At 36.8% G+C, this 19,746-nt stretch overlaps 1 protein-coding gene across 1 annotated transcript; it reads left to right on the top strand.

The window, feature by feature from the left end:
• The first annotated feature begins 1,089 nt into the window (after positions 1 to 1,089).
• Positions 1,090 to 17,578, top strand: TERB1 (telomere repeat binding bouquet formation protein 1). Its single transcript, XM_065641117.1, has 21 exons — positions 1,090 to 1,143; positions 2,681 to 2,739; positions 3,595 to 3,705; positions 3,891 to 4,019; positions 4,483 to 4,614; positions 5,071 to 5,131; positions 5,228 to 5,343; positions 5,477 to 5,599; positions 6,150 to 6,302; positions 7,413 to 7,544; positions 8,063 to 8,188; positions 9,195 to 9,352; positions 10,151 to 10,506; positions 12,101 to 12,162; positions 13,083 to 13,175; positions 13,421 to 13,588; positions 14,076 to 14,156; positions 15,615 to 15,728; positions 16,126 to 16,238; positions 16,734 to 16,961; positions 17,527 to 17,578. Exons 1-21 carry the CDS (start codon positions 1,133 to 1,135, stop codon positions 17,554 to 17,556), a joined length of 2,556 nt encoding a protein of 851 aa, XP_065497189.1. The 5' UTR covers positions 1,090 to 1,132; the 3' UTR covers positions 17,557 to 17,578.
• Positions 17,579 to 19,746: the final 2,168 nt, after the last annotated feature.

Below are 19,746 nucleotides of genomic sequence, written 5' to 3'. Positions count from 1 at the left end.
TTGAAAACCAAGAGGTTTCCCCCTGGCCTGGGGCTGGAGCCACGCCAAGTGTCGGACAGCGCTCGGACACGGCCGAAGGGCTCTGTCTGTCTCCTGGAGCATCAGCGGCCTGGAGCCCCAGCCCGAGGGGCCGCCGGGGCCTCCCCGCCCGAGGGGCCGCCGGGGCCTCCCCGCCCGAGGGGCCGCCGCTCCCCGCGCGGGCTGCGGCTCCTCCTCAGCGGCCGGGAAGCGCGAGCGGCCGCGCGCGGCGCGCCGGGGCGGGAAAGGCGCGCGGCTGAGGGCGGCTGCGCGGAGGGGCCTTCTCCTCAGGGCGGGGAGCGCGGGGGTGACCGGGGAGCGCGGGGGTGACCCGGGAGCGCGGGGGTGGCCCGGGAGCGCGGGGGTGGCCCGGGAGCGCGGTGCCGGCCGGGCGCGGCAGGAGGGGCCCGCGGGGCCCTTCGCGGCTGAGCTGAACCACTCCCGCTGCCAGACCGACAGGTAATCCGTGCCCTATTTCCCATCCTGTTGATGTTCCCCACCCCTCCCAAAAGCTGGCAGGAGGAGGATTTTGCCGTTTCATCTTGAGACTGTTGACCTTTTTTTAATTGTTAAATCTTTTATATGTTCTTTCCTTTTTATATTTGGGATGATCCGGAGTACTTCTTAAGACTTCTACTTCAAAGCCCGACTCTAATAATGAGCTATAAATGATACATGGCTCATTGGAGAGGGCGGTGGGATGAACACTGACATAGCACTGAAGACTTCAAAGGCCTGTTAGGCTGAGCAGCGTTTCTCGAGTCAGCAGTTGCACCCTCAGCCGCTGCTGTGAGTTTTGGTTTCAACAGGACACCAACAACCCAAACTTCTTCTGACACACAGGATTTGACCATTGGGTTTTAAAAAGAACAAATACCCCTGAGACTGACGGCTCCTACCGCGGTGTGTCCGCACGGGGCTGAGTCCAGCAGCCCAGCCCCTGACCGGGCACCTTCTGTCAGCCTCCTGAGCTCCACAACCTCCCGTGTCCGTCTGTCTGAACGTTCAAGCCCTGTGTTCTAATGCTGCTGAACAAACGCATCAATATATCCACTTTTTTAAGACGGTATTTTTGAGGTTTGAGGAGATGTTACTAGGTTGTTTCCCATAACCGATGGGGAAGAGGTAATGTATTTTATAGGCAACATTTACCAGAAGTCTGTAGCAAATCCTGTTATTTATCTTTTCATCTTTGCCCTTTGATGCAACATCAGAGTTGAGCTATTTGCATTTTAATGTCGGCTGGTTTATAAATACTATTTTGTGTGCCTTCTGTATGTTGCAAAAAAAGATCCAGTTGGGGTCAAGACATATCTTTCTATAGCATTAAAAAACCCCTTGTGCTGCTTATAGTTAAGGTTTGTATAAATGTGTATTTAATTAAACTTTACTGAAATGAAATTAGCTCCAAAGTGAGCTCATTTTACAGCCTTTCTTTTGTTAAAGAATATGTAGGTAGTTTTTGTTTTCTCTTAGGCTAGCAGGGTGGTATCTGTAGGGGTAAAAAGACGTGAGGAAGACCTGAAACTTTTCTGCTATTGTGGCAGGATTAGATTTGCAAGAGAACAAAATGCATATACATTATAATTTCTGAAAGGATAAAGGAAGATAAACTCTTTTTAAACTTTCTCTCTTGAAACGTGCTTCACCAGTGCTACTGTAAGGATTTATATGGAGCATTTGAACTAATGAAAGCAGCAAAGGGATGGGGACAGTCAGTGACTACGTGGAAAGCAGGGCTGGCTCTCTTCATTAAGACGACACGTTTCTTAGAGCCTTTGCTCAACTTTGAGAAGAATAACTCATCCATTATTAAGCTGGATTTATCACCGATTTAAAGTTTCTACCTCTCATTTTTGGGAGACTGAAACAGGTTCCTGTGACACTTGCATCAACCTTTCTTTGTGTTTGGGACCTGGGGCACGGTTAAGGGACTGTCTGTCTGCTGCCAAACCTGAATATCACTCTCAGAACTGCTTGACTAACTCAGATGCTGGCACATGAGGTTTATGCAGAATCAATGCTGTGGAGTTGTCTGGTTTACATGGTTCACGTAATGTGATTTCTTTGGTGAACAAAAATAAATTCTTAGTTTAAGAAAGAGTGTCTCCATTTATGCTCGTTGTCTTTGGTTTTGATCAATTCTGATAAAACAAAATAGTTATGTTTTAGTGGCTCACTGAGTAGCTGTAGTAGAATGAATGTTTTGTAGTGGATGTCAGACACACTTGACCATCTACATAACATTACTTGGTGGCCTTACTGCCACTTGTTGGCTGATGATAAAGTTGGCAACCTGTTGTAGTGAAAATTGGATCAGATTTGTTGTGATAAATGACACAGAGATAGGTATATTTTAATTGATAGGTGTTTTCTGTGCCCCACAATAGTAACATGGAATCACCTGATTTCTGCAAACTGTTAACTTTCAAAACATAATAACAGAATAGTTACAAATGCAGTGTTACTATAAAATACTGTATTTCCAAAGGAAATCTTTGCCATTCGAGAGCATATTAAGCTGTGCATGTGTCAAATGATAGTGTAAAACCAAAAAAATGGAGTGTATTTTAAGAAAAATGATGTAATTTATACTGCATATGATATTACAAGCACTGCTAATCCAAACAGAAAATAAACCACTTTTTCCTTGTAATTGTAGAACAAGAACAGGGATACAACCAAAAATGGAAAATCAGAAGGTGCAGAAAAAACAGTGTGGTAAGTTACCTAACATAGTTTGTCATTTATTATCTGCATCAATTTTACAAAGTCTTAGTAGACTGTGATAGGTCTGTCGTGTGGTGGTGAACTGTTGGGCAAATGTTCTTTTTCTTTGTTGTCAAATTTTTGGATTCTGTATTGGATAGCAAAAGGGCAAATCTAATGGCAAACCTTGCAAGTGTTTAAAATACACAATATCTGCTGTTACTGTTGCAGATAATTATGAAATAAGTCTTTTTATTATACCCAAGAGACTAAGAAACAGATTTGCAAAGTGGTTTACCTACCTAGAGTTGTATGTAGGTGCCCAGAAAATGCTTTGTGTTAGCTTACTAACCTAACTACCTATTAAAGATTCTAGATGCTGTGGTAAGTGATTAAGCCTACTGTAACAAAATACCATATAGCAAGCCTTGCTTTGTTGGATTCTTTCCCTATTTACTCTGTAGATTTTCATTTGCATTTTCGCTCTGAATATTTTTATGGTTCTGTATTATTACCTTAAATACACTTAATGTATTATGCCTTGCAGTCGTGACTTCAATATTAAGTAATTTACATCACGTTTACTAACAGTTACTGATAGTTAAAGGCCAGAAATATTAAAAGGGGGCTGTTAGTTTAGCAAAGCAATCATGCTCAAATAACATACTATGGAGAAGAATATTTTTATATTAGGTACGTTTGTCATTTATAGATGGAAGTGGTGTAGCTCTGTTTTTCCTCACTGTATTTTTTTCTTTAAGAAGTGTATACATACTACATTTTTGGTCAAGTTTATTGTAATACTAAATGGATCAGTATAAAGAAAATATAACAATTTCCATGAAGTTTTTTTGTGTTTGCTCTTAGATATGAAAACAGATCTGAACTTACTGCTTGAATGCCTTAAATATCAGATGGACTGCCCTGTATCTCAGAAAGAGGCTTTGATCACTATTTATTCAATTTGTCAACAAAACAGTAAGAAGCATTTTTCATTAGAAACAAAGCAAATTTATGATCGCAATAAATGCTAAGAATCTGGTTGTCACTGTAAAAAAAATATCTAAAGGATGTAAGGCTTGAGAAGTTATAGAATCTTGGAACGTTTTTGTTTTACAGAGAAACAAAAGCAGAAGTTTAAGTTTTGTTTTTTTCTGTTGTAGGTGAAGCAAGTGAATATTTTCGAGAAATTGGTGGTTTGACGTTTATAAATGATCTTGCGAAGTCAAGTGTTCATTGCATAGTGAAGGAAGCGGCTTTGTTTACCTTAGGAATTATAATAGAGAGTAACGGTAATAATAAGTAATATTATTTGTATTTCTGAGTCAGTTATGATCCCATGTTATTGCTTGTGCTTTGTCTCTGTTACTTTTTTGGTCTCAAAAAATCAGATTACAAGATTACTGCCCATGACTCGAGCTGATAAAGTTGCTACCATTTCACTTGTCTCTCCCCAGATTTGGAGAAATACCTTGTTGATTGGTGCAGACAGCATGTCTGTATGATACCTGTCAGCTGCACCACTCTTCCTCAGCAAGTGTTCAGTGACTCATAGATTGTTCCAAAGTTTGCCAAGGTCCTGGTTGCATTAAAACTAACTACAGGAGGAAGCCCTCAGCCATTTTGTAGCCCTGTTTTGTCTGTGCTCGCCACATACTGGATGCAACTGAGACCGTAGTTACTGTATTACAAAAATAATATAGGATTCTGAATGGCTTGCTTTAGGACTTAATGGTTTTTATTTTCTGGTTTCAGTTTATTGTCAACAAACCTTGTGTACTTCTGCATTGTTTGAAGACCTCATTTTATTTTTAGTTAATAAGGATTCTGGTGTGAACTTGAAAAGAATGTCTGTCTATGTCATCTTAGTACTGGTTTCAAATAATAGTAAGTTGGGGTTTTTTTCTGTTTTATAACACCTTTTTTTTTTTCTATTTGCCAATCTGCAATACAGACATTTGTAGCATTCAATAAGTAATGTTTTGGTAAATTTAATTTATAAAGATGGATGGTCGATGTAACTGAACCTGAAGTGCGTAAGTAGATCATCACTTACTGGGATTTCCTTAAATTGTAGAAAGTGTTGTAGTCCAAAAACTGAAATCACAGTTAAGAAAAAAATGCAAACCAGTAGTTTCTGACAATGTATAGAAAAAAATAGACATAGAAAGAAATGGAACATTTTTGCCAAAGTGTTGCTGTGATTTTTGTTTTGTGTTTGTTTGTGGGCCTTATATGCTTAGGAGATGGAAATAGAATGCACATATGTAAATTAAATGTGACATTAAGAATTCTGTCTCAAGTTGCATGTGTCTTCGGAGTCTTGTATATGTTCTTTTTTAGAAAGTGGGCAAACCTATGTCAGAGATACAGGCTGTATTGGTCTTCTGCTACAGTTATTCAGGTAAACAAACAGTTGCAATTCAAACAGAAAATTATAGACTATTTAGGACTTATATTTGCTTGCCAATTTGGGACTGGTTTGCATTGTTCTTAACAGAACAACTCTTTCCACATCTGAGATGGATCTGTCAGATGAAAATACTAATCAGTGCTATCAGCTGTGGTCTTCAGTCTGCAGTACTCTCTGTGCCTGTGTTAACAATCCTCAGAATGGTAAGTGTTGCTGTTAAAATTGTGAAAAAAGTTTAAAGTATTTCTCCAAAGTGACAACAGTTTTCATTTTTACTGTTCAACTGAAATTTCATATTAGATTTTGATCTGGGGTTATTTGTTTTTACTTTTCCAGAAGATAATCAAAACATTTGCTGTTCAGTTTTTCCATATGCCAAAGAGTGGCTCGAAAGTTGCACAGCGCCTGAGATAGTTCGTCCTATTTGTTCATTTGTTGGTCTCACAGTTGCAAATAACTGTAAGTGAAGCTCAAGCTTTAAATAGTTTTTCTTTTCCAAAAGTAAGGTTAATTCAACAGTTAAATGTTTGATATCTTTTTGTCAATCTCTACAAATTCATTTGCTGTTCTTCCAACTTTTACCCTGAAAACTACATTCTACCATATTTACTTGCACTGCATTGTGCTTAAGTCCACAAATTGCTACAAACTGACTACATTTAGTAAAGTCAGTAAAAACTGTTTGGAAGCTATTTTGATTAAAAGTATTTTACAAATATAAGTCATTATTACATCTCTGAAAACCATGACTTAGGTAGAATTCAGGCATAATGTTTGCTGTTTGTATGCATATTTTAGGGCCATGTGTTTCCTGTAACTATTTTAAAAGGCAATTACAAAATTTCTTAAGATTTATATATATATCCAGCTTCATTTCTGTTGTATGGGTGGAAAGGTAATGCTTAATACATGCACAGAAAAAATGTGATGACTCGAATTGATAAAATGCTAAAACAATTTGAAACTTGTATTATTTAAGACACATTTTTCCTTTTTTTTCCCCACTAAGCGTATGTGCAGAAATATTTTGTTTCTGTTGGAGGACTGGATACATTAGCTAAAGTTCTCATCAAGCTGATGCATGATTCCTGTATGAGTCACTCTAGCACAAAACTTGCAGTAGTAGTAACAAAGACTCTGGATGCCTGCATTGCTAATGACTGTGAGTGAAAAACCTGCTACCATTTTTTATATATAGTAATTTTAAAGTCTGGTTTTGGTGGAAAAGTGCTATGAGTGGATGCTAAAAGGCAACTAAGTTATATGCATCTCAGTTTATATCACAGATTTGTAAAAATTCAAACATGTATATGGGGAATGATTCAGTTCATCTGAGGTTGGTTGTTTTCCCCTTGTTGCTAAAATAAACATAGTGAAATTTAACCTGTACTGAAAATGAAAAATAAGATCCTGGAGCTAGTTTTGTATAAGTAAAGCTGAGAACTGGGTATGGCAGTCATCTTGGATCCCGGAGTTAAGACCTGTGTTTCTGTAAGCCTATGTGTGAGCTAATAAGCTCTGTAAGCTTTAGTAACTGGAGCATGGAGCTGAAAATGTGATGTGTCTGTATAACACATCTTCACCCTGATTTACTCTCTGGATAGTCCTGTCCTAATGAGCTCTTTGTATATTCCATCAGGAGATTTTGAGAAACCTGTGAGCCTGATGAACCAGTGCTGCCAGCCTTGATTATTATATTTGATGCTTCTGCCATAAGTGCTCGCTAACGGAAGTTCAAAGAAGATTAATACCATATACCTGCACTGGTTTAGAGCCTAGTTTCAGAGAAGTTGTTACGTGACAGGGTTAGGTTTCAGCATGTAATTACTAGCAGTAGTGTTCCCAGTTCCAGGAAAAGATTGCCCTCTACCAGAAACTTTCCTGGCTCTTTTTATGGCAGATAGTCCATGTGTCAAACCTTATTCTACTCTTTCTTGCTCTGTTCTGGAGCTGATAAAGGATATGGAGAAACTCAGCAGAGGTCTACAAAACTTGCACATTGCAAAGCCCTTGTTTATCCGATCTTCTACCACATCTCTATACAGCACAACTAGGGAGAAAGGGCAGTGTTGGCTTTGGGGAGCAGCATGGGCAGAATTACTGCACCGGAAGGGATGTCACAATTTGAAGTGTTAAAATGACTGAGAAGGACTGTGCAGGTCCAAAGTTTGCAGAGGTCTGTAGAGTTCCCTTGAAAAACAGTGTTTTATGCTTGGATGATGCCTGTATGCTATCTAGTTTATTTTTCTCCAAATTATTTTTAACATAATAGCTGCCATGGGTATTGTCTTGACAAAGTATCACACTGTGTCAGAGCTACTGAAGCTGCTGTCCAATGACACTCTGGATACAGGAGAAAAAATCAGTATTATTCTAGCAATTGGACATTGTACTGAAGTTTGTGGTAAGATTTTTTTTTTTCTTTTTCCTGTCAGTTTCTGCTAAGTTCTCATCCATTATTTCAATGGTGTCATTTCATCAAGATGGGAACATGAGGGAAAGTTCTATTAAATAATATAATATTAATATTCAGAAAAAAATGTTTTCTATAATGTTTCATTTTTTAATTTTAAAACCTGTTAACAGATAGCATCTTCAAGAGCTTAGACGAAGTAGACTATTATGCAGGAATTCAGAGCTGGGCTTAGGTATATCGGGGGAAAATTCATCCAGACCTGAAAACTACTACAATACATATACCAAATAAATATTTTTGAACTCTATTTTTAATGGCCCTTGATATATACAACTTCTGTCCACTTTACATAGCTATTAATTTTTTTAAAAAGCTATGTAACAGTATTGTTTTTGAAGTAGCATAACCGGTAAGTAACCCTGAAATGTTTTGCCAGGCTCCTCAGGACTTTCCCAAGCATATCTGGTGAAAATATAACACTTTCTTTTTTTTTTGTCCTATTTTAGAAGAAAATCAGTGTGAACTGCTCCAGAACAATGGTCTTCCACTTATGATTCAGGTATTAACTGAGTCTCAGGATGAGGAACTAAACAAAGCTGCTACTTTTGTGCTGCAAAACTGCAAACAAATGAGTAAGCTTACTGTTACTGCTTTAAAAATTACAGAGATGACTTCCATCTTTAAGTTCTGTTGACTTTTGAAATTATTTTATGTGTAGTGGCTTTGTTATTCTGTGTACTCCAAGAGATGTTTGTTTTCTGCAGAAAAGTTGCGTATTGGTCACTATGGACTGATTATGGGATTTAAGTAGAAAAAATAAAAGTAAAAATTCCAACAGTGTTGCAATAATGCATTTGTGAATCCAATAAATTTAGGCCCAGATTTTAAAAGCTTTCCCATCTATAAATCATATGCAAGATATTAACATTGTCATGTAACACTCAATTGGCACTCTATTCCTGGGTATGTGCCGTCGTACATAGAGATTAAACCAGTAGACAATCAAGCCTGAAATCACTATGAATACAATTATTTTGCAATATTAAAAAATCTGTATTTTTAAAGTAGGGTGTGTTTTGAAGTGTCTTGCTTGTTTGTTTGTTTTGTTTTAATTAACAGTATAATACCACCAATGAAACAGAAAGACACCTTGTCCTTTAGTCTCTAAAGCATAAAAGGTATTATGCAATTGATAATTAGTAAAAAGCATGTATCTATGTTTTTGTACTGAAAACTTAACTGAGAGTTTTGTTTAAGATTGAGGGGGTGTGGTGATTTTTCACTGTCCATGAATATGGAGTTGTTTTTAAAGAAAAGAAAACAGACCCACACTGGTAGGGGACCTATAGAGTTAAGATTAAGTCCATGATGAAGTCATTTTTAGAGCACAGCATCGTTGTGTGAACAGCTTATAGTAACTACAATTTTAAGCTCACCTCTTGTAACTGTAGTTTATATTAGAAGCGTATTAACATTTGTATATAAATTTCAATTAACAGTAATACAAAATTATTAAGAGGTTATATTTTGCATTAAATTATTTGGGTCATCCCTCAGCATGCTAAAATATAATAAATACTTATTAATGTGTTAATTGGTAGAATTTGCAATATTAATTTTGATTTATATTCTATAAAGCTGAACAATTGTCCCTTCAAATAAATGATAATTCATTAAATGTGAACAATGCAGAAGAGTTGGATGTGCAAGTCAGAAAAAGAAGTCTACAAGACTACTGGAAGAAAGCAAAAGAAATTTTACACAGAATAAAGTTGATTGAAGAAGAGCATAATGAGGTGGGCCTATTTACTAAAGTAGAATCAAACTAAAGCAAATCTTTCTGGAGTTTAGGGAGAAATAGAAAGTAAACCCTTAAGATAAGGTCAGTGTGAGCTAGAAAAGCAAGGAAAACATTGGATATGTGTGAAACTACAACCTGCAACTTTTACCATTACTGTATATCATACAAAGTTACAAGTATGCAGGGCAATCAGAGAATGCAGGCATCTGTATTTCTATGAAGCATTTTAGTTTGTTATAAACCCAGATTTTCTACAAAATTGAGATCACTTAGGTTGGAGAAACAAAAGTTGGATTTGTTTTTAATTTGCCTGTCATTTGAACCAATAATCTAGTTAACTGTTTGCCGGTCATTTGAACCAATAATTTAAATATTTGTATGCATGAAATTCCCATGATTGTACAGCTGTGATGGGAAAGATGATAATGAACAAATGTGAATATGAACATTTTCCTTGTGCTGTATAGCTACTTAGTAACTCTGGGTGTGGAACAGCAAGTTTTTGAGTTATTTAGGGGGATCTTAAGTTAGTTAAATCTTTTCATTCCTCCGTGTGCCTTGTATGGTAACAAATCCATTGCTTCAACCTGGAACTGTCACATAGTAACTACCCCTTAAACACCTTCAACAGCATTGCTGTCTTGTTGGCTCTTGATCAGGGGCTTTTGAAGCTTCTCTGGAATTTGTTTTAGCTTCAGAGTTAGACTGGTCTATTCTACTTAATCTTGTTGCTATATTTATTTCATATTTTTATAGAGCTTGTGTAGTTGCTAACTAGTGTTTTTTGATACAGGAGAGAGTGCAAGGAAGAGTCTTTGTACACGACAGGTCTTCAGAAGCCAATATTGAAGCATCAAATTACCATGAAGTGAATCCTGCTGATCCAAAAACTTATGTAGAAAGAATACATAAAGAAGTACATTGTCCACAGTTGACCTCTAAGTTGGATGATCATGTTCTTGCTCCATCTTCTTCACTGAAAAATGGAATAGTGAGCACTGTGGATCCAGTCAATGCTTCTACTAAACAAAACAAACAGAGTAATATTCCGTGTTCAGTTAATGAACTGCAAACAGGCATAGTAATTCAAAGGCACGGTATAAATGAAAAAACTGCTTGTGTCAAAAATCAGTCTGTTCCTCAAGTAAGGTAAGTATCTTACACCTAAGCAGAAATACTAAGTTGCTTTTCTTTAGTAATTTCCAAATTGAATGTCAGCCTTTCAAATTATGTTACTAATTATGTATTTTTCTGCTAGTGAAAAGGCATAGGCTTTCAGTGGCTCACTAGAGAGTATTCTGTGGAAGTGTTTTTGATGAAACATATCAAAGATTGTGGGCACTGTAGTAATAAAAGCTTCTGATCTTTATCTCTGAATGGCGAGCTTCTGTCAGGTGGTATAGAGAGCATGTTACAGGCCGCGTTCTAATGCCGTCAACATAGTGATGAAAAACATCTGTAGTTTTTGCCTCAAAATTCTCACTGGTTCAGTAGATCAAGATTGGACCCATTGGTTTGGATGAAACCACAAAGACTTCTGTAGTATGCACTTACTAGGAAAACAGCACTTACGGAACTGCTCTGCAAAAAAATTGTAATTGGAATGCCAACAAACTAAGGAAAACTCTCCCCCCACTCTTCTCCCCTCATGTTCAATTGCTTCCCTGCATGGGAAGAAAAAGATAGAGTCTTGTTTAGTCATTTACTGTTCCCTTGCTTGTTGCTCTCGCACAAATACTTTTTTTTTTTCCCTGCTTATGATTATCTTTCCTACTGATAAACAAAAAACAGATTATAGGCAACTTGCAAGAATAAATACAGATTCCATTATCTTGAGTTTATATCTTGAATATCCCCCAAGGCAGGCAGTGAGAGAATATGAACAAAACTGTTTCTCCTTTTTTTGAGCTCCACATTTTTATTGTGCTTTTTATGCGGCTGGCTGGACCCTGCTCTTGTGCAGTTTCCTTGCATGCTTTATATTGTAACTTTGCAACTACTGCAGAAATTATCAAAAGCCTAGGATATTTTCTGTGGTACATTCAGGTAAATTTTGCTTTGCTGCTGATTAGCATAATTTCACACAGCTTCTTTATTTGCAGTTCTGATCTCTGAAGCACAAAACTGTTAAGAAACTAATTTGGAGTGGGGAGTGCTCTCCTTGCATATGTATTTGTGTGAAAACAGTGGTTACCAAAGCATAACTATGCATAAGGCTCCTTGCTTCTGCAGCATTTGGAGGGAGTCAAGGACACAGAAAAATGCGTGATCACCATATCGTAGGAGCATGTTGGTTGCAAAAAAGTCAATCAGTATAAGAATAAAATCAGTTACCTTTTAGAACAATTGCTACATCTGGTGAAGGCTAAACTATTTTGAAGACTTTGTGAAGGTTTTAGGTGTGCTGAGTAATCCTTATGTGAACCAGAATCGCAAATGATTCTGGAAACCAGCATCCTTTGAAAGCACTGCATTCCAAACACTGGAACAGACGTGCTGAAGAGCACAGCAGGGAATGCTCATCACAGACCTCTGGTAAACAGATTCCTATCACACAGTGATTACATGCTGGATACTACAAGCCCAGTAGCTTGGGATAATCAAATTTTTTTTGTGTGTGTTTTACATATTTAATGTGCTTCTTGTTTTGCCTTTGGAATGTGTGTACTAATTTTACAGGTAAATGTATGTTATGAAGTTTGATTATTTTTTTTAAAAATTGTTGACATTTTGATCTTCCCAGTGAACACGTATTAAATCAACCAGCAGAGATTGCTAAAAATATGAAACAGACATGCACATCAGGTACAAATAGCTAAACATGTTTCTTTCTTGGATAATTTTGTTCTTAATGAGATTTTAATTAGTTTTGTCTACTATTACAGCTGCTTTTTATCCGATGTTATATATTATTAGATGATAGAGTACATTATATATAATATCCTTTATTTGCATTGGTTTGGAATTCTATATCGTACACAATTTTAGCAGAAGAATAGTTATTCTGCTTCTCTTCTAAGACAGATGTTAGCTTTCTTTTTTTTTATTGAGTTTAACTATTCAAATGAATGTATAACAGACAGATGTTTTAAGTTTAGTCTGAATGCAATCCGTACTGAACAGTGAAAGCCATTAATAAAAAATGTGTAAGGCTGCTGGTTTTGTTCTGTACTTGTAAGACTGAGGATAGAGCCTACCCGTGAGAAGGACTTTGGCCTGGAGCTATTCCTGCATGTTAAACCTGTGTTTAAGAGAAAAATTTTTCAGATTTGCATTGATCTTCTCCATCTGATATACTTATTTCAGAATTGGGATCTGTTCAATCAAATTAGTTTCCTGTTGATTTATAAAATTTATACTTATTCATTAGGTTAATATTTACCAGAATGGTAGCTCTACAGGTAACAAAGCTGATCTCTAGGTTATACCTATTTAATTGGAGAATAAATAATATTCCAGTACGTCACATTTTTCAGCATGTGATTCCAAATAGGAATAAAGTCTATAGAACGTAGTTAAGCGATCTGAGTTTATAGTTATTTTGCTGTGTTCAAATTGAAGTAATATGCTTTGGGAGAGTGGTGAAAAAGTACTGAATTAAATGTAATTAATTTGGATTTACAAAAATGTAAATGCGATCCATTTAATTGGTATGCTGATGCGTGATTACCACGGCAAAAGACAGATTGCATTTTCTTACTGTTTTTGTTTCCTTCCTAATTTAGATGAGAATGCATTCTACCCAGAGATAACCAAGGAAGAAAAATCTACTTCAGCTACATCTGCATGCCAGAAGATGGCAGATTTAAGGTGTTTAGGTAAATATTATCTTAGGTCTTTCTTTCCTGAGTCCATAAAAGAAGGCTTAATGAGACAGCAATGCAGTAAGTGAACTGACTTTACAGAAATTTTGAGACCTATGAGAAGTGTGACCTCTTTTGAGATGTGTATTTGGAAAACTGGAGGTCAAATTGTTGATCATAGTGAGCAGAATAAAATGTTGGACTTTATGATAGGTGCTGTATCAGTCGTGCTTGAAATATCCCTTTTTTTTTTTTTCCAGGTTGTACAGCAGGACTGCCCTTCAATAGCAGAACCTTTACCAAGGTGTTGCAAAGTTGTCCATACCAGTGTGACCGTCACAAAGTCATTCTGGAAGCTGAAGAAAGATATAAAAAGGAACTTCGCAAATTGGCTGTTTGCAACAACAGTAGATATGCAACTTATGAGAGTAATTATGATATTTTTTGTAGTTGTAACTATTGTTTTAAATTACATTTAAAATTCTGAACTTTATTTGATGTGAATGTGATTGTCCCACTCTTGTAAATACACTCATTTAATTTCATTTACTAATGATTTGTAGTAAATGAGATCAGAACTAGCCACTTCTGTTTTGAGGATCTTGTGTATTTCTTTGCAGTAGTGACGTATCCTCATTGTAGGCTTTGATGAGGCTCTGTCCTGTTTACCAGAGTTAGTCAAGTACTATAATAATAGAAGGGAATATATTAGGTTGAAATAAGTGTGAATGGATGTATGACATCATAACACGGTCATTTCATTCTAATATTACGTACTTATGGATGTAAGAGTCTTATAATTCTTGATGAATTAAAAGTGTATCCTATGTTTTTCTGGTTTAAAGGAGGCATTTTGAAAAGTAAACAGTTACTACTTACTGTCATTTGTACTGATGTTCATCTTATATTTTCCAGAAATAGTGCTGACCCCAGTGAAGAAAGAAAGACTGCATACAGAAATATCAACTTTTAGGAGCAAAAAGGATAGTTTCCAAAGTAAGGGCTCGGTTTGGAAATTAATGCAAAAAGCCTTTACTGTTTAAGAAATTCTTTAGGAGGACTTTACCGTGGAATGCTGTGGATAGGGAATTATGTTGTGGGGGTTTTTTTCCCTGTGGATTCTGTGAAAAATATGTGTATTAATAGGCCAGAAAATGCATATTCTATAATCATGAAATTGCGTTATGCACCTTAGTTCACAATGAAGTTATCTGGTGCTTTCTTTGTAAATACTACGTTGAATCCTGTCAGGCTTCCTTCCATGCTATCTGGTATTTTCCAGTTTTGTGGCATTAATTTTTAAAATCCAGAGGTATAGCTGGGATCAGAACACGGTACAGCTGCCTGTTCCTGGATTCAGCATCACTCTATTACGCAGTTACAGCCATGTTATCCTATGATACCTGTTTATGTTCCTGCTCTGAGCTCTGCTAAGGACTTGGGTCTCCGTGTGCTAAACAGCTAAAGGGTAAACTTTAACATATACAAAAATAAAAGAGCAAGTAACTGAAAACAAAATTAACTACAGGAGATCTGTTTACCTGTCCTGTATTATGGGGTGTTGAATAAGATGTTATTAACAAGGTAGAGATGGAAAAGTGAATATAAGATCTGTCAGCTTCTGCAGTGCACTTTAGGAGCTCTATGTTTACAGAACCATCAGTTGCCCATAAAATCTGATATTCTTTATAATGCACAACAATTGTCCATTGGTAAATAGCAGAGTACGTATCTTTTACAGTATTTTATTCTGTACTGCAGCAAAAAAGTTAATGGTTATAATTTTTTTTTCTTACTCTGCAGCTATATAGATATATTTACATAATTCACAAGGAATTTTCTTCAGAATATGGTGATTGTGGTACATCATGCAGAGCTCCAACTACAGCCATACTTTACTACATTCATCAACTAGTAACCCATACTGTTTCTTACGATTCATGAGCAGAAATTTTAAAGTAGGCTGAAGCAGCTCTCTAAATCAGTACTTAAATTCTAAAATATTAATATTACTTTAAAAAAATCTTTTGAAAAATGCGCCCACCCATCAGGAATTTATTTTTGGTTTTCTGTTTCCAAAAACCTTGTTTACATTGTTATTTATTTAATTAATTCCCAGCAAAAGCTAGTAGATTTTTTAAATTGTCTTTTCCCCTCCAGATTCAAAAATTAATTAATTTGGCTATGGTAGCTATGGAGGTCTTTTAAAATTTAAAAAAAACCAAACCAAAACAAACAGCTTTATTTCATCGCAAGAGCCCATTACACTAATACATTACCTTTAGCAAGTAAACATTTTCTGAAGTAAACTGAATTTTCCACTCTTTCATCCAAGACCAGATAGTAGTATGGCTCAAAAGATGATTCTCTCTCTAAAACATTACCTGTGTTTTGTGTGTGGTTTTTTATTTCTAAGAAAGACACATAATGTTTTATTCTTTGTGTTTCTTTAAGGTATTCTTTTGACTCCAATTAGAAAAAATAAATCTAATACTTCAAATAGAGATGAACATCGTAAAAATACTAGGTTGACTGACAACTATAACTTGATACCTACGTATGAAAAGTGTGAGTATTACCAGAAAATTTATTCTTTAGTAAGCATAGCTTAAAGATCAGGTTTTGCATTTAGGTCAGGACAGTGAGAAAAGCACCCGTGCTTGCTATGGGAGAGGAATGGCCGAGAAGTTAAATACCTGTGTTCTTGTACCTTCAGTCATAGTATTATTGATGTTTGAGTTAATTCCTATTATTTGCCAGTTGCTTCCAGCGCATAAATAATCCTCAAGTATTAATGTCAATTATGAGAAAAAGATTGAACGAAAATGAGGTATTACTAATAAAGCAATATTTACATATTCAAGTTCGTTAGAAGAAATGTTCCTTTACAACACTATATTCAGTTTTACAGTAGATTTCAGTTAGTTTCAAGTAACTAAGAGGTTCCTTGTTCACAATTTCATAGCTTTCAAAAAAACCCAAGACGCTAACTTGAAGAGACGAAGAGTCAAAGAAATGTGCAACCAGGAATGTCAGCGCTTAAAAGAAAATTGTATATATTCACTTGACAAGGGTGAGGTTAGTTATGCAAAGCCTAATTATACACTCACATATTTATAAATGTCCAAATAAAATCACGATGAATTGCATAAGTTCTTTTAAAGTCACCTTTAACAGGAGCCCAGTAGCAAAGTGAACCTTATTGAAAAGAGATTCTACTCCAGTCCTACTGATTTATCCCTGAAATGAGTTAAGCATTTTTCAACTGACAGTCCTTTCTGAATAATGGCTATGGAGGTACACTTTTTCCTGCACTTGTAACATTTGCGTAGTATAACAGAAACCTCAAGAAAAAAACATACTAAAGGTATAAACTATGTAGGCACGACAGAAATGGTCATGGAAAAATACTGAATGTCAGTAAGCGGGTGACAGTGAAGAAATCTTGAAGAACCATTGTTATCTTGACAAAGCGATCATTTCTTCAGAATTATGTAATATTGTATTGTCAGTAATAATATGTTGCTTCCAAATATGCAATAGCATGTAAATTTACATAATTTTTAATTGCAGAAAAATACGTATTTGTGGAACGATGAAATAGGTTCCCTGGACATGAAGACAAGAACTTTAAAAAAGAGAAGAACCCGAAAAGATTTCACAACTGAAGAAATTAACTATCTTTTGAGTGGAGTAAAAAAAATGGGTAATCACTGGAATTTAATTTTGTGGTCTTATCCATTTCAGAAAGAACGGACAAATGTTGATCTTGCCAAGAAATACTACAGGTTACAGTTGCAAGTAATCCTAATTTTATTTTCTACTAATCATACATGTGGTCAGCTCGGTTTTCAGCTTTTGCCCCTGAACTGACTTGCAAAAAAAAGTCAGGCCATCAGAATTTGCAACCCATGGGATTGTACTTTGTGCCAGTTCAATGCCATGCGCGCTGAGCATTAGAATGGTCCCTGATGTAATTCAGTTGGGGCTTGTGCTTGGAGGGAGAACTAAACTGGGAAACTATCAGAGAACCTTTGAATCCGCCGGCGCCACCTGACAGGGTACAAAGAGAATAGGAATTTCAGTTAAGGACGCTCAATTAATCCCTGTGTTTATTAGGAAGTTAATATTTTCTCTGTTCAGTATCTTTTTTGATGATGGTTTGTGAAAATTCTGGTGGTTCTCCCCATGTTTAATGTGCGCTCCTCACACAGTGATGCTCTGTGTGGATGGAGCGGGCAGCATTTCTGCTGTGCTTTGGAAATGGGTGGGAGTGTTTAGTGGCAAGCAGTTTTCTACTGAAACGTTTTCTAAAATTGTGCAGTGTTTCGTGTCAACATTTGTCTCTTTTATCTCTATTTTATAGAGGCAAGAAAAAACCAAAGATAGTCAATAACATCTTTCAAGAGTATTTTGGATTTTGTTGCAGAATGTCAAAGAACATCTTTATTAACCGTGAGGTGTTGGCACAACAGTATGAACCCTGAGAGAATTTAGATTGGCTTGGACTCATGGTTTACAGGGTAACATTTATGGCCCAGTTGTTATGCTTTGTACATTTCAATCACATGTAATTTGATAAGGTGTTGTTTGGTTTTTTTTAAAATAATGCTAACATAGCTAAAAAAATATTTATCAGTAAAATTTAATTTAATTTCATTTATGTAACATTCAGTTTGGCTTTCTGTTTGAATCTTTGTATAGTTTGCTTTATACCATTGGTAAGAAAAGGCTGTATTGCTAAAATGAGTATTTTATATCAGAAACTGGTAAGCGTTAATGTTGTTGTGTCTGAATTTGTTTCGTCTTAATCAGTGAAATGTTTTAAACGGGTAAAATATTTTGTCATGTGCTTAATGTGCTGTATGTGCAGAAAAATGTATCTATGACAGAAAACACCAACTGCATGTAGCAGGGAAAGTTTACATTGGTACAGTAAGTAAATTGAAATGGAAGGCCCGTGGAAATGTCAACTTCTGGGTAGAAGATTTAATGTGTGGTTCAGCTGCAATATTTCTTGACTGATATTAATGACTGGGAAAACATTCCTGGACCTATGTAAAGTACTTCAGTGTTGAACTAAGTAGAATGCAGGTACTGATAAGATTTGGCTTCTGTTTACAGTTGGACATTTTTGGTGTATTATTCAAGTGAGCAGAACTGCCGTTTCTGCTAATTATACAATTTTTGTACAAAGCTTCAGTGAAAGCCATAGTAACTTGATTTTTCAATGATAACCTTAGATAAAAAATACAAATTAAATAATACTCTGATAAATGAATGATTATTTATTAGTTAACTAAACTTTTTCCATAAGAAATTATCTTATTAGCACTAGATTTTCACTATAATGTAGCTTAAATGCTTAAAACCAAGCAAGATAACCAAAACCGAACGTCTTGCAGTAAAGATGATGCCAATGAGAAAATAAGTAGGTCTTCTGATATTCTCAGCTGTTGCACTTTGTTTTTTATATGATTAGAATATACAAGCTTCTTCTATAAAAGATGCTGCTTTGAATAGCTCCATTCAAAGATGTAGTCAAATATTGGCATGCGTATTTGCAGCATATGAGCTAAAGAACTACCGAGAGCCGTATGCACAGCAGGGAGATTTTGGTCTGTTACACACTCTACAGTATTTTTCCAAGGGCTCGGAAGCTGATCCTGGACAAGCTGCTGCTTCGTCTGTTGATGGCACGTACATCAGTAATCTGTATTATCACGGTCTAAATATATTTCAAGTGGAGAAAATACGCAAGGCATAAATCTTTACTTGACACAAGGTCGGAATATTGCAGTACTGACAATTTAGCTAATATTAGGTATGATTTAGGTTGGAGAGGGCCTCTGGCGTCCGTGATCTCATCCCCTCAGAGCAGGCCTCAGTTCAAAGTTAGGCTGCTTGGGGCCTCATCAGCTTCTGGAGATCTTTGAGGATTAAATTCCCATAACCTCTTCTGGTGCTTCAGCTGCCCTTGGCATGCAAGGTGCTGAGCAGGCATCATTAAAACATTATGTGTAATCCAAAAGAGAAGAGTCGTGGACTAGAAGCAGGCAGAGACCTCTTGTGTCAATATTTTTTTCTGTCCTTTTCAGTGACTGCACAACCTTGATAATCTTACTAGTTTTCTTACATAAAATGGTTTGGAATCCACACCTAAGGAGCATCCAAAAAATGTAATTGCATAAGAATAATCGTCATCTTTAGGCTGCTGAAGCGCAGTATTTTTCATTTTGAAAGGCTGAATTGGTTACAAATCACAAAGGAAAGTGTGTTTTCGAGAAAACTTGAACTTGCTTTGTAGTTCTATGGGAAGAACAACAATTACTGGCGGGGTGTGAGAAGGTGGGTGGCAGTTAAAGCTTGCTTCGGGAGGAATAATGTAGAACAGGCCCTTTCCTGCAGATGCGCTCACTCCGGGCGCGTCTGCCCGAGCCGGTCCCGGGGTCACCGGCAGCCGCCGGGCCGGGGCGCGCCGCGCGGGCACCAGGGGGCGCTGCCGGCGGCGGCCGCCCCCGCCGCGGAAGGCACCGCCCAGGGCGGGGAGCGCTGCCGGGGCTGCCCGGGCGCCGCCTGAACGGAA

The sequence above is a fragment of the Caloenas nicobarica genome, chromosome 9 (genome assembly GCF_036013445.1).
Source record: "Caloenas nicobarica isolate bCalNic1 chromosome 9, bCalNic1.hap1, whole genome shotgun sequence".
In the NCBI taxonomy this organism is placed as follows: domain Eukaryota; kingdom Metazoa; phylum Chordata; class Aves; order Columbiformes; family Columbidae; genus Caloenas; species Caloenas nicobarica.
This window is presented reverse-complemented; position numbering and strand designations above follow the sequence as displayed.